This window comes from Budorcas taxicolor, chromosome 8 (assembly GCF_023091745.1).
Source record: "Budorcas taxicolor isolate Tak-1 chromosome 8, Takin1.1, whole genome shotgun sequence".
NCBI classification, from domain to species: Eukaryota; Metazoa; Chordata; class Mammalia; order Artiodactyla; family Bovidae; genus Budorcas; species Budorcas taxicolor.
In genome coordinates, this window is record NC_068917.1 from 48,833,684 (window position 1) to 48,848,992 (window position 15,309).

Here is a 15,309-nt window from a genome sequence, read left to right on the forward strand (position 1 = left end):
AAACACAGTATGCACAGTTATTTTTTAAAAGATACTATGTGACGGTAAATGGAATTCTCAGGGTTGACTTATCCTGCTCACTGCCTTCAAAACACTGAACTTGCCTAAGCTTTCCTCTGCTTTCACATACTTCTCTAATGAACAGAAGCACATCACAGAGTATACCCAAGCACAGGAGGGCGGCAGCATGTAAAGTGCTAGGGTCTGTATAGCTCTATTTGAGAAATTTATTTAGAAGACAAAAAGTTCAGCTGTTGTAATGCTGTTCAAATTTTCTAGCATACTTTAAATATTTTAATGTTTTAAAATGTAATTTTCTAGTAAGAAAATAATTAAGCTTACAAAAGCTTTTTGCAAAAAAAAAAGTGTTTTCTAACTTCCTTTGATAAACTAAATCTTTAGCATCTTCTGTAATACAGGGGAACTAAGGTAGAAATTAGATTGTTGCATAGCAAGTGGTAGCATTCTTAATTTATATTTAGCCCTCATGTCCGATATCATCTTGTGCTATTAAGAGAAAAATACTAGACTGACAATTTGTTCTCAAAAATATTAAGTTTTACACACACATACATGTATATATCTAGACAATCATAAATTCACATGACCTGAATATATCTAAATGATAGCGTATCACCATATATATGCGTTCCTACAAAAAAGCCACATAAAAATCCAAGAACTTCTGTTTGCATGTCTTGTGTTACTAAGTCCTTATCTGAAGACTTAAGTGGCTTTGTGTGACATCTTGTATATTTAATCTGATAAATAATGAAGCCTTGAATTTAAATTAGAATTATACCATTGGAATAAGAAATATGACTCAAAGTCTGGGCCCAGAGATAAAATGCTAAAACATAGAAAAGAAAAAGGGGACACTAACAGGTATCAAATCCTGAAGTTTAAAAAAAATGACTCACAGGTTTAAGAAATATCAAAAAAGTTCAAGTTGTGGAGGGGAAACGGAGAAGCATAAAATGACTACTTATGCATAGATACAGATCAACAAATCTTTGAAATCAGTTTCCTCAGATACTCCAAAAGTGGCTCTGGTTCTATGGGCAAGATCCGTCCTCCAACATCATAAATGAATAGAAAGTAGTGTTCTTAATGAAAATGGTCTTCATTCTTCTACGAATTTTTAATAGATATTAAAGTACAGTTAATTGATATTATACAGCTGCATTTCTTGGCTGGGATTTAACAAGCATAAACAAAGTAGTTTAATGAAGAAAAAAATCTAAATTAACTTATTCTGTATGCAATAGCTGCTCCTAAGTATCATGAAGGCAGAATACATCATTCATTGACCATTCAGTGCTCTACTCCATCAATTTCTCAATCATAACTCACTCTACGCATCCTTCATGATTAATTTTCCCATCTTCAGTTAATCATTCATAAATTTAATAAATATTTAATAAGTCCTTACAATATGCAAGGCAGACAGAATCTGGGAACACATTACCAAAATAGGTACACTTAGAAAAGTAAAAGATTGGGGAGGAGTGATTGTACAGATATTGTATCTGTAAGATATTTACAGATCTTATTGCTTTTTTTTTAACTTGTCAGTAGTATTCTTGACCCAGGATGGTCTACAATTCTTCCAGTGAAAGTTGGATGAAATGTGTAGTAATCTAAATCATCTTTTAACAGTGACATATTTATCAAAAAGTAAGTGAAGACTAATGAGTCTCTAAAAATAGACACATCCTTTCCACAGCATGAGCTCATTCAGTCCAAGAGATATTATCATACTACAGCTAGTGAGCTGGACGTCAACCACTCAGAGTAAAGCACACAACTATACAGGGCAATATTATGTTTCTCTGTGAATGAACACCTGAAAACTACAAATTTTAGAAATAAAGTAGCACACAAGAGTCAGATACAAACTGTATCCTTTGGATATTTGTATTTTTACTTGGTACTTAAAATTCCTTCTATTAGGAAGATAGGAGACCAAGGTATATTAAAGGACTGCATGGCTTTGTGCAGGGGTGAGTTAACAGACTTAAAACACAAGAAGACAGTTAACATCAAAGAAGGGCAAGAAACTGTGAAAGATATAAAAAAGTGTGGAATATTATAAAATTTAGCTGATGTTTCACAGGAGATTGTCTAAACTCATGTCTTGACACTCTCACACTCACACATCAAAGCATAAGAAGCCCTATTAGTCGGGATACTTAAAATGATCCTTGGAAGAAAAGTAACAGTGAGGCCAAAATCTGGCAACATACATTAGTGAAACTGACTGGATCGCCATGTCATCTGTGTGTAGTTTACCCCTCAAGCCCTGCAGCTGCTAAAAATCATAAAGTAATAGTTTCATCCAGAGGTCTAGGTAGACCTTGAGGTATTTGATTCAAAATATGCTTTGTACATAAAAGGTTATAAAATTATGCTCATAATGCCAATCATTTTCTCACCTAAATACTACAAAAAGTTATAAAAGGGTAATTTTTGCCCTAGGAGAGAAGAGCAGCTTCTGTCTACAAGTACCAGCCTAGACAAGCTTTTTGGTATTCTTAAGTCTCACTTGATAGTTTGCCACTCAACAAAATCATGACACACAAGTAAGGGACCTATTCTTTTCCCTTAAGGCAATGTTCCTCACTCATCTGGAGTCTCTGTAACAGTGAGATAGGAGAGGTCTGCTTTTCCCTACATGTCTTCTTACCCTACAGGTAGCCTAGCACAAAAAGAGGAAAACAGGCAAAGCATAGTGGTCACACTGTTTCAGCCACTACTACATTTTATACACACAGGATAACAGCATCATTAGGGTAACTTTTAGGGGGGCAATTTATATTCATATTTCGTGTGTGTTTAACGGGGTATGGAATTAACTGGAAACAGATAGGAGAATATCTTCAGTTTACATCCATGAAATATAATAGACAAGAAAAAATAAACGAAAATGAAGATGACCAAAAAAAAAAACCATGGATGGGGAAAATAGAGAGAAAGGTGTGTGGAAAGAAGAAATGCAAAGCACTGCTTCATATCAAGAAATCAGATAAAACCTGGTGCTTTCACCGCATCTGTCTCACCTATCTGAGAAACGCAGCCCTTATTATTGAAAAGGTAAGATGGATACTTTGGTACCTCATCCCTGATAAATTCAGTATCAAAGTTTCTAAATTGTTTTATGTTTTAAAATAAAGATTGAAGAACTAACCTTCAAAACTATTCTTTACCCCTGGCTTTTGCCAGTAAACTTAATAATCCCTTCATAAAAATTTTGTAGTTTATCCAGTGTATCCTTAGTAACTTAAAAACTTTACAAAGTAAGGTTTTTAATGGATACATTTCTATGCATAAGCCTGCCATACTGCATGGTGAATTTGGAGGAAAATTAGTAATAACTAAAAATGGCATTCTAGGGTTTTTAAAACTGATTTTAATTGATTGAGGTAAAAAAACTTATCAAAGCTAGGAGTAAAAATAAGTTTCTACTACAATTGCATAAACTCATAAAATTAGTTTTTTTTAAATAATTAGTTTAAAAATGGATTATATTAGAACTATGTTGTTCATATAAATTCCAATACTTCTGACTTCGGTTACGTTGGCCTATGACTTGAGTATAACATGCAAGTGAAAGAGAAATGGTATGTATTTTAACAAATTCATCCATCTGACCATCCTGATTCTCAAAACTGCAATTAGATCGAGTAATTCTGAATTTGTATTGTTCTTAAGCTAAACTACAGCATAACTTTTTGATTACCAAAAAAAAAAAAAAAACCTATACAGCAACTGCACTGAGGTGGGCTGAGGTGTGTGTGAACCAATCTGGAGAATCAAATGAGCAAAGTCTCAAAGATAGGAACACACAGGATGAGAAGGTAAAAAGAAAAAAGTTAAGACTCACTGTTTAGCAAGAAGAAACTACACAATTATTTTATCGCCAAAGGAATGCCAGTTCTTAACAAAATAAATAAGATGAAAGATTTACTAGGGACTTTTAGCCTAAAGATGAAGAACACATAGTTAGTCAATAGTAGCAAACAGTTCATGCAACTATGTAAATAAGAAAGAAAAGCGATATTGCACTAAAGAGGGAAATTTGCAGGACTAATTCACCTCTTTCACTGACTCAATGTAACCAGCCATTTTCTGTATGCATTGGCAAACCTGGCCTGCTCCACGTTCCGACAGGTGGACAGTACTTGATCGATGAACCTGTGCTCCATTTCCAGGCCCAGGGAGTCTGGAGCTGGGGTCCGCTTCAGGCGTTTGATTTCCTGGGAATAGCCTTGCTTGCTAAAGTCACTGAGTCCATCCACCTCCATCGCCTGAGATGTGTGGGGGCCTGCTGGGATACCGTGCAAGTCATTCAAAGCTCCCCCAGGACTGTCGGCAGGTGACAACTGGATCACGCTGTGAGGAAACCTACCATTTAAGTGATGCTGAAGGTAGAAAACATGCCGCCTGTGAAAGAGGAGGAGGAGGAGGAACAGAACAGAAAAAGAAAAACCACATCACAAAGTCAAGCTTTTCAGAAAAAAACAGAAAAGTAAGTTGACAATTTCAAAACACACAGTATTCAGTCTCACTGCCTTCGGTAACCCAGAGCTATCAGGGGGAAGGAGAATAGTTAAGATGTAGTCTCTGGTATTTGGACAGAGCTTCACAAGTCCAGACTATTGGTTTGTTGAAATACTACCCCAAAGATTTTTAAAAAAACATTGACTGAGATGATGACAATCACTTGGTGCTGTTACTCTCTGTAACTATAATATGAAACCAGAAATGGGTTTTGCCCAATCTCTGCTATAAATTAAATATAAAACAAAACCAAAAATTAACCTCATTGACAGCCTAAAAGACAAGTGATTTTCAGCAACAAGAGGATTAAATAGCTCCTCTAGAGGATTAGTCTATGGCCTCTACCCAATACTTTAATAAGAACAGAACTGCTGCAACTGGACTTACTATCTTAGAAACCCTCTGAATTTCCCCCTAATCCAGCACTATAGTCTCACTAAACATCCACATGTGTAGAATGTGCTGGGCTCTGTGAAAAGTATGTTAAAACACACAGTTCCTGTTCTTCCTCTAAGGACAGTTTTCCTGCTTTTAGAATCATCTGTAGTTATTTGTTAAAAACAAAGATCCATATGCCTAATTTCCAAGAAGTGACAAAATGGGGTCCACATCTTTGTACAAAATAAGGTAAACTACATAGATTTTAGTTTGTTATATCTCATCATTTATATTAACAATTCTAAGCCATTAAAAGAGAATTCTATTCATTTTCCTAGCTTATTCTGGAACAGACAAAAGAGCATACAAAAGAGCATATAACATACTCATTTTATAGATAAATCTTAAAGGACAGAGAAGCAGCTTAAGGGCACTGAATCAGTAGAAAACTGGTCTGTATGATATATAGGTCTTCCCAACTGTCTCTTCTCCCCATTCCAAACTCCCATTAATCTTATGAACAAAGAAAGTTTCTGCTCTAACAACCTAGCTATCTTCCAAAAACAAATATAATTTTTAATATTCTCTGAGCCTAGCTATTAATGTGTCTAAATATGAAACAGCAACAAAAAGCTAACACCAAAACATGCAAGTCAAGATCTATCCCCTCTTCTAAAAATGTGGAATAAGACTGTCTTGTTTTGAAGAGAAGAAGACAATTTTGTATTTATGAAGGTGCCAAAGAGGGGAGATTGTCTTTCATCTTCTAATATATCTTCCAAATATATTTAGTCTGGAAAAAGGGAACAAATTTCAATTAACTTAAAAAAAATACACAATTATTTAAAATGCCTACCTCTTGCCTAACACAGGCAAGTCATTTGTCTATAAGCATAATCTTGTAACTTGAAGTAAAATCTGTATATTTAATGCCAGAGATGCCTCCAACTAAATGGTAATCCAAAATAAACCAATCAGGGGATTTCCATACTTGGATTTCATTTCAACATGAGAAGTACTGTCAAAGGTACTTAAAACTCAAGTTATGAGGTTGCTAACCCTCATTCACACCTTCATAATAATCCTGAATAGTAAAATTAAACAAATATTAATAAAATATATTTTATTTTACCTTAAAAAATAAAAAAAAGTCAAGAGATTATACTCAAAGTAAATTAATCTGCAGGCCATCATGGTTGGGAAGAACAGTAAAGCTTAACTATCTGTGTGTGCTCAGACGTGTATGACTCTCTGTGACCCCATGGTCTGAAGCCCACCAGACTCTTCTGTTATGGAATTTTCCAGGCAAGAATACTGGAGTGGGTTTGCCATTTCCTTCTCCAGGGGGATCTTCCAGACCCAGAGATCAAACCCACGTTTCCTGCAGTGGCAGGCAGATTCATTAGCACTGAGCCATTTGGGAAGCCAAAGCTTAACTATTCGTAGGGTCTAATCATTGGTTTCAACACTGACTATACATCAAATTTACCTGTTAGGGTTTTTTCTTTATTTTTTTAAAAGACAGATGGCAGCACTCTATCGCAGAAATGTTAAGTATTAGGATCTCCAAAGAGGGAGTCCAGAAACGTTTTTTAGTTTAGAAGTAACACATGTTATTCTGTTGCACAATCAAGGATGAACACCACCATCTTGAGCCACTGGCAAAGATCTGTGTGAAGAACTTCATGCTCATGCAGACTGTGAGGAGGAGGCTAGGGTAACACAAACTCCTCTGAATCACTCAGGCAAAGTTCCACAGTCAAATTACCATTATTTACCCAAGGAGGCTCAAGTCAGATGTAAGACCTTCTGTAGCTCTCATAAGGACACACAGAGTTTCATGCAGGAAATACATCTTCCTTCTCTTACCTATGACACCAAAGGGTTTCATGTCCTGGGTAGGCATCAATAAGATCAGTGCTGAATTCAACTTCTTCTTCTAGAAGATGGGGAAGATTTATCCTTGATTCCTCTGCTGAAGCCACTGCTTCTTCATCTTTCGGGAGAACTACAGTTGATTCACTTCTCAAAGGACTTTGCTCCAATACAGAACCGTCAGTCACAGTTTGGCTAATCAAAGACTTTAATAAAAATTGGCGGTAGTGAAATCCACTGTGGTCTGAAACATGCATGGATGCCCAGTGTTTAGTAGAAGACAGTTCATCAAGAAGAATCTTGTAGGAAGGAAAAAGGGAAGTGAAATGAGGAATTGCTAAAGGTTTTCCTTTCTCTGTTAATGCTTTGAATTTCTTTCATTCATTCCTCGTTTTGATAATGCCATTCCTACCAATATTTTGTACATAACATCCAACACAGTGTTGTTGCTTAATAAATACTCATGTTCCATTTCTTTTAGAAAATAATAATTTTTTTAATACTACAGAATTTAAGGAACTTTCTACTTGGCATACACATAGAACAGCCAGATTCTAAAATAAGGAAAGACACTGGGTATTCACTTTTAATTTAATGCTTATACTGAAGGGAAAATATAAATTCAGAGGTCACTTTGATGGAAACTTTTTTTGCATTTAATGAATCTGTACTGTATCTAACTATTTGTTCAACAATAGACTCAGTGTAATTATTTCTTTGGCACTATTAAGTGTCATCAGGGCAGAAACCATGTCTATTTCGTTCACTACTTAATTCTAAGGGCTTAGTACAAAAACATGATGCATGAATAAGGGGAATTTTCAAGTGCTCATGACTTTCACTATTTGTCTCAAACTTATCACCAATGAAAAGTGACTTTTTTAAATAGGTAAGACAAAATTCAGCAGTGAATTGTTTAAATCTGCAAACTAAAGAATTTCAAATGGAGATAAAAAGAAAAGCATTCATGAAAAAATAAATTATTTGGCAGTGTCTCAGACAGGTTAGCAAACAAATGAGTTTTGATCAGGAAAAGGTATATTGAGGGCCTACTACATCTGTCAGAGAGAGGATTTTCAGACCAGCTAAGGAAAAATGACATGTACTTATCAATAGTGAACCGTATAGACCACACAATGCCAAAAAAGCTCTTTTGCCTGCTCTTCAGGGAGTTCAGGCAAATGCCTTCTCCTTAAGCAAGATCCCTCTCTACTTTTCATAGAGAAAACTAGAAGTCTTCCCTCTTCTCAGCCTCCATAGTTCTTGTGTGTTCCATCATAATATTATAGAAATTCCTGTATACCTTTTCATCCCCACTAAATTATACAAGTTTTTTAAGATACTTATTCATTTCTAATTAATGTTCCTATCACCCTATACCCTATATATAAATGTTTAATGAATGAATCAACAATTTAATAAACAAAGTGACTGGTAAAGAGGGATATGATTACTCCCAGCTAGGATGGTCAAGTTTTATCTTTAAATTATAATGAGTTAATTCACAGCCACATAAATTTATTTCAGAGGCTACTGCTAGTGAGTCTCTGAGAAATGGAAAACAAGATCATTTGATTTAAAAGGTGGGCAAAATAAACCCACCAGATAAACTTCTACCTGCAAAACAAAAACTAATCTTAAGTTTTTTTTTTAAGAATTATATTTTTGAAGAATTAACCTGCAGGAAATTCAGGCTATAATACAGCAGCATTTTAATTATGGTACAGCTTCTTACTATGCATTGAAAAGAACAGAAAACTTGTTTAAAATGAATTTATATAATGTAAAAAACATTTAGATTATTTCTACTATATATTTTCTACATGTAAAAATTAAAAATTCATTGTAATTTTGAGGGAAAAATAGCATATATTTAAAAGGTTTTCAACAAAACTAATTCAATTCCTAAAAACTCTTTCCTGAGACTATTTAAGAGAAAAATGCACTATATTCTTTTCCCTAAGATATAAAATGCCTACTAACTAAAGAAGAAATAGTTTAACAGGAATTTCATGGTGTTTTCTTAGTAGAATAAAAGGCAGTGATTTTTAAAAAAAGACAGCAATTATTTTTAAGTGATCTTAAAGATACTGCACAAAGATATGGCTTAACTGGAAAGCACTGACAGAACAAATGATCTTTGTATAATTATTCTTTTCCAACATTCCACATAAAAATGAGTAAGTGAATAAATAAATTATAAGAAAACTATGGAAGAGGGCTATGAAACAGAAGGTAACAGGTTTAAAATGAAAGACTACTAGAAATGCTAGTTCTTATAGACACATACACCATGAGTTCATACATTTTTTAAAAAACATTTGGTTTTTCTTCTGATTATACAAGATGATCGTTACAGAAAAATGTAAACATACAGAATATAAAGAAGCAAAAAAATCCCCACATCATTCATTATCCTACTGACCAACAATGACTACTTTTAATATTCTACCAAACAACCAATCTCTCAGATTTTTGCAATAATGCAACTGTAAAATTTACTTAACACAAATTTCAGATATCTTTTTTATCAAAATTTTATTTCACTTAAATTATAAATTTATTCCAATTTCATTAAGTATTATTCTACAACATAATTTTAAACTTTTGCATAATACTTCATCCTAAAGATTATCACAATTTAAACCATTCCCTCATTTTGTTTCCACTTTGCGTAAGTAACATGCCTATGTATACACACATATAAATCTATGTACATGTCTTATTTTTATTTAGAAGAAATTTCTAGAAGTACATTAATTGGAACAGTGAGAAAAACTCTGTAAAGTTCTTGCTGTGTATTTCAATCTGCCCTCCTGGAAGGCTGTATAATTTATGCCCCTATTGGAAGAAGATTTTCATGTTTGTTTCCTAAATTCCTCACCAGTACTTTAGTTTTAGTTAATTTAGTAAGTGGAAGTCAAAGTTAAAGTCGCTCAGTCATGTCCGACTCTTTGTGACCCCATGGACTATACAGTCCATGGAATTCTCCAGGCCAGAATACTGGAGTGGGTAGCCATTCCCTTCTCCAGGGGATCTTCTCAACCCAGGGATTGAACTCATGTCTCCTGCACTGCAGGCGGATTCTTTACCGGCTGAGCCAACCAGGGAAATCCAGTAAGTGGAAAATCATGTTTAATTTACATTTCCTTAATTATGATTAAAGCTAAATATTTTTCCTATTCACTTATCTTTGTTTCTTTTACAAACTGCCTGTTTGTCTAGTTCTCTTTTATAATTTGCTCAACGTATTCTTTGTGAAAGTCATTACTGTTCTTATGGGTTTGTAAGAGATCTTTATATATTAAAGGTATTAAGTCTCTGTGTTGTAAATATTTTTCTTAATATATTACTACAATTGATTTTTTAAATTCCTTTTTTCTTCATGTTTTTATTTCACTTAAGAGTTCAGGTTGGTATGTGAGATTAAAATCTAACCATTATTTTCTAAAAACTCAATTTATTAGCATCACAAATTGAACAAAGAATCCCTTCTCCAATCATGTGAAATGCCATATTTATCATCAATGAAATTTGTACATACTGTGTACTGAAATTAGTTTTTAGGCTTTTATACTCTCTTTACTGTGTCTATTTTTTGAGCCATACAGCAATATGCTTATATACTTAAATGTTTATAGAAATAGACATTAAAACTGTAGTACTGGCTCAAAATATAGAAACATATAGCAATATCATTCTAGTACTCTTGCCTGGAAAATTCCATGGATGGAGGAGCCTGGTGGGCTGCAGTCCATGGGGTTACTACGAGTCAGGCAGGACTGAGCGACTTTTCACTTTTCACTTTCCTGCATTGTAGAAGGAAATGGCAATCCACTCCAGTGTTCTTGCCTGGAGAATCCCAGGGACGGGGGAGCCTGGTGGGCTGCCGTCTATGGGGTCGCACAGAGTCAGACACGACTGAAGCAACTTAGCAGCAGCAGCAGCAGCATAGCAATATACAGAGTTCCTTATTTTTCCAACAATTTCTTAACTATTCTTGAAGCTTTATTTATTAGAATTAATTTTGAAGTTGAAAAAATATTCTGATTTTTAGTATAGTCACAGAGTTGTATAGCCACTGCTGCCGCTAAGTCACTTCAGTTGTGTCCGACTGTGCGACCCCATAGATGGCAGCCAACCAGACTCCTCCATCCCACTGCTGTCATCTAATTCTGACAGTTTCTTTTTTCTTTTATTGACGTATAATTGATTTACACTATTATATTAGTTTCAGGGGTACAAGACAGTGATTCAATACTTTTATAGACTATACTCCATTTAAAGTTACTATAAAATGGCTATATTTCCCTGTGCCACACAATCTATCCTTGCAGCTTATTCATTTTACACATAGTAACTTTTACTGCCTAAATCTCCTACTCCTGTCTTGCTCCTCATCCCTTCCCTTCCCTACTGGCAACCACTAGTTTGTTCTCTGTATCTGTGAATGCTTCTGTTAAATTCATTTATTTACTTTATAGAGTCCACATATAAGTGATAACATACAGTATTTCTTTTTCTCTGTCTGGCTTATTTCACTACGCATAATACCCTCTAAGACCGTCCATGTTGCTGCAAATGCCAGAATTTCATTCTTTTTTATCGCTGAGTAATATTTCATTATATATATTTATATACACATATATATCAATCACATTTTATCCATTCACCTGTTGATGGAGACTTAGGAAGGTTTTGTAGCTTGGCTTCTGTAAATAATGCTGCTATGAACACTGGAGTGCATGAATCTTTTCAAATTAGTATTTTTGTTTTCTTCATATACATAACCAAGGGTGGAATTACTAGATCATATGGTAGTTCTAGTTTTAATTTTCTGAGGAAATCTCATACTGTTTTCATTACTGTCTGTACCAATGTATATCCTTATCAACAGGGTACAAGGGTTTCCCTTTTCACTACATCTCTGTCAACACTTATTATTTTTGATGATAAATATTTTGATGACAGCCATTCTGAAAGGAGTGAGGTGACATCTCATTGTAGTTTTGATTTGCCTATGTCATTATTATAATTTCAGAACATTTTCATCACCTTCAAAACAACCCCTATTCCTATTAGGAGCCCTTTAATTCCCCATTCCCCCCAGTCTCTGGCACCTACTAATCTGCTTTGCTTGTGCTGAATATGTCTCATAAACGGAATACTACTTCTAACAGTGTTTTCAACTCTGACTGTTTCCCTCCACCCCACCCTGAAAAAATAGATTATTTTAAAATTTATTTCAATATATGTCCACTGAAAAACACAAACATCATAGGGAACAAAAAAGAGAAAATTAAAACCTCTCATAATTCTATCCCATAGCACTAGTAAGTATTCTTTATTCTGTAATCTATTTTTTTCCTGACTAGAAAACACATGCTTATAGAAAATATAACAAAATATATCCATAATGGCACTGTGTTGGTGTGTATAAATATCTGTTGCACACTTAAAATATGCCAGGTACTATTCAAAATACATTAAATATTATTCAATGCTAGTAAAAAATTATTAGGCCCATCTCATATTTAGTTTTATATCCTTAACTTATAATTAATATTTTTCTTTAAATAATCTTAAAAATATAATTTCTAGTAGCAACAAAATATTCTACTTTGCGATGAACTGCAGTGAAATGCATTCCTTGTTATTAGACTGGTCCCAGTTTTTCACTATTATATACAGTATTTTTATATATCAAACTTCAATATTTAATATAATATCCAGTGTTTACTGATCACTTAGTATGAACACTAGCGACAGCCACTTTATGTGGATTCTCCCACTTCATTTACATCACTCGAGGAGGGAGAATTGTCATCATCTCCAATTTACGGATGAGGAAACTGAGGTCAGAGACGCTAAGAACCCTTTTTAAGGCCATATAGCAAATTGCTAGTAGAGTTAGCATTCATATCATGCTTGTATGACCGGAGCCTTTAATCACTATATCATACTGCATCTCCCATTTTTTCTTTAGGATGAATGCCTAGAAGCAGAATCGCTACATTAGAGATAACACACATTTTAAAGTCTGGTAAATGCTGCCATGTTGCCCTTTGGTAAGATTTTTATCAATTTCTATAATGCTTGTCTTTATACCCTTCCTTTGTGGTTCACCTGGTAAAGAATCTGCCTGCAATGTACCTGGGTTCGATCCCGGGGTTGGGAAGATCCACTGGAGAAGGAAAAGGCTACCCACTCCAGTATTCTGGCCTAGAGAATTCCATGGACTGTAGAGTCCATGGGGTTGCAAAGAGTCAGATACAACTGAGTGACTTTCACTTTCACTTTATACCCTTACCAAGCTAAATATGAGCACTTTAAAAAATCATTTTCAATTTTCTAAGTGAAAAAATGCTACTCATTTTATATGTATTTTTAAGCTGCTTTAGACTACTCACACTTTTGTGCTTACTTCCTCTAACAGACAAAGCACGGTAGGACACGATCTCCCTGTTGTTCAGTTGCTCAGTCATGTCCGACTCTCTGTGACCCCACGGACTGCAGCACACCAGGTTTCCTTGTCCTTCACCATCTCCCGGAGCTTACTCAAACTCATGTTCATTGAGACAGTGATGCCATCCAACCATCTCATCCTCTGTTGTCCCCTTCTCCTCCTGCCTTCAATCTTTCCCAGCATCAGGGTCTTTTCCCATCATCATGATCTCCTAGCTGGGCCCAATAGCTTATAAGAACAGAAAGTGGATTTTGTAAATTCAGCACCCTTCACTGAGAGTGAGAGACAGTGGCAGTGGTGATAGGAAAAGTGCTAAGACCCCCAAGGGCAGAAGAGGGCAGGCTGACAACATGTAAGCCTAGCAGCAGACCAGGGCAGATGAGTTCATACATGACTTAGGAGCTATCATCTTTAACAACAGATGGTTTCAAGGAACCAAGAATTTCACCTTGGCCAGTGTTTCTGATTTATGGACTGCTACTTTAAAAGGTCCACATCAAGGCAAGAAAGTTTCCAAAGAGCTCTCAGCTCATCTGGACTCTGCCTTCCTTTATCCACAACCTTCCCCTTCCCTCTCCCTACCTCCCACAGGACACCAAGTTGTGTAGCTGAGATGACTGACTTTAAAGCACTCCACATCCCCTATACCCACCAGATAACTTGTATTCACTGCTCCAGGCCCCTGAGAATATAGCATCACTCCCTCTGGCAGCTGTTGTCAATGAGCCCAGTCAGAGGCTCATTTCTGTGCTCCCGCTGTGCCTGGAAAATTCCCTCAGTTTCTGCAAGTGTTACCCTGCTTTGTAACTGTCAGTATCTGTTTCAACTAGATTTTTCAATTTGTTGATAGTAAGCTTTTTGTCTTTATGCCATATCCAATGTACAGGACAGTGTCTGGTAACGAGAAAGTTTCACTACTTTTTTCATGAACGAACTGCACTGAGTTGACCTAGCTGGCAGTCAAGTTTCACCTAAGCTTTCTATCTATGTGGAGTAGAGAAATGAACTACAATTCTGTGAGCCTCTACTAGGTATCCAGTACTTTATACACATTAACACAAGTAATTTTCACAATAATCCACTGAGGCAGGCAGCAGAGCCCTTATCTTATAGATGAAAACATTAAAGCCTTACTTTACACAAAGAGCTAACAGGGCCAGAATCTAAACCTGGGGTTAATGTGATTCTGTTGTTTCTCTTTCCATTCCATTAGGTGGCCATCCCTCCTGAAATACAAAGCCATGTAAGCTGCAAAGAATGCCTTCTCTTTCAGAATTGTTGGCTTAAAATCCCTCAGAAGTGAAAGCTCTCCTATTTATTCTGGAGGAGTCTCTGGCTAGCACACAGAGAGAGGAGAGGGGACCTGAAAGGAGATACAGGAAGGGGTGGTAAGCAAAAATGGAGAATGCATCCCCATTAATCTGAAAGCACCATGTGAGACATTATGACCCCTTTAAATTGTCTTAAGCCTGGGAAGCTTTTGGAACAGTACTCTAGATTCTAAAGCACTGATACCATAAGAAGTGAAGAAAAAATAGAGAAGCTGTAGTATGTAAGAAGGAGTACAGGGATACCTGGCTCTCATTCTGATCAATAATAAATGATACAACTGTGGCTGAGTCCAAGCCATTAAAATTCTCTGGAAACTTTCATCTCCTCATTTCTGAACTAAAAGGATCAGGCAGTGACAGTTCCCAACCTGGTTCTGCATCCAACCAACCAACCCCCTGAGCCTGTGAAAAATGCTGATCTTTAAATCCTACCCTCATTTCGATTCAGTAGATGTGGGGTAGGATGTAAGAATCGTCAGCTAATTTACAGACTCAGCCAAGTGTGAGAACACCTGGGTGAGATCTCCCTCTCCAGGAGAAGAGACTGTGAAAAGGCAGCCAGCTGATCTAGCACATTAAGTCACATAACAAAAGGCTACCAAGAAAGAACAATTTCAATTGTATCAAGTTTAATAATCTCTTCCTGTTTCAGGGCAAAACAGTTATACTCAGTCTTCCTTACTGCTTAAACCTTCTTTG

The 15,309-nt window shown here is 35.7% G+C and overlaps 1 protein-coding gene across 1 annotated transcript in view; it reads right to left on the reverse strand.

The window, feature by feature from the left end:
* Positions 1 to 4,100: 4,100 nt before the first annotated feature.
* Positions 4,101 to 15,309, reverse strand: part of PTAR1 (protein prenyltransferase alpha subunit repeat containing 1) — a 41,434-nt gene continuing 30,225 nt past the window's right edge. Inside the window, exons 6-8 of the mRNA XM_052645183.1 lie at positions 6,808 to 7,112; positions 4,409 to 4,443; positions 4,101 to 4,324 (exon numbers count right to left, since the gene is read on the reverse strand). Coding sequence (XP_052501143.1) covers positions 4,101 to 4,324; positions 4,409 to 4,443; positions 6,808 to 7,112 — 564 coding nt within the window. The remainder of the gene's footprint in view (positions 4,325 to 4,408; positions 4,444 to 6,807; positions 7,113 to 15,309) is intronic.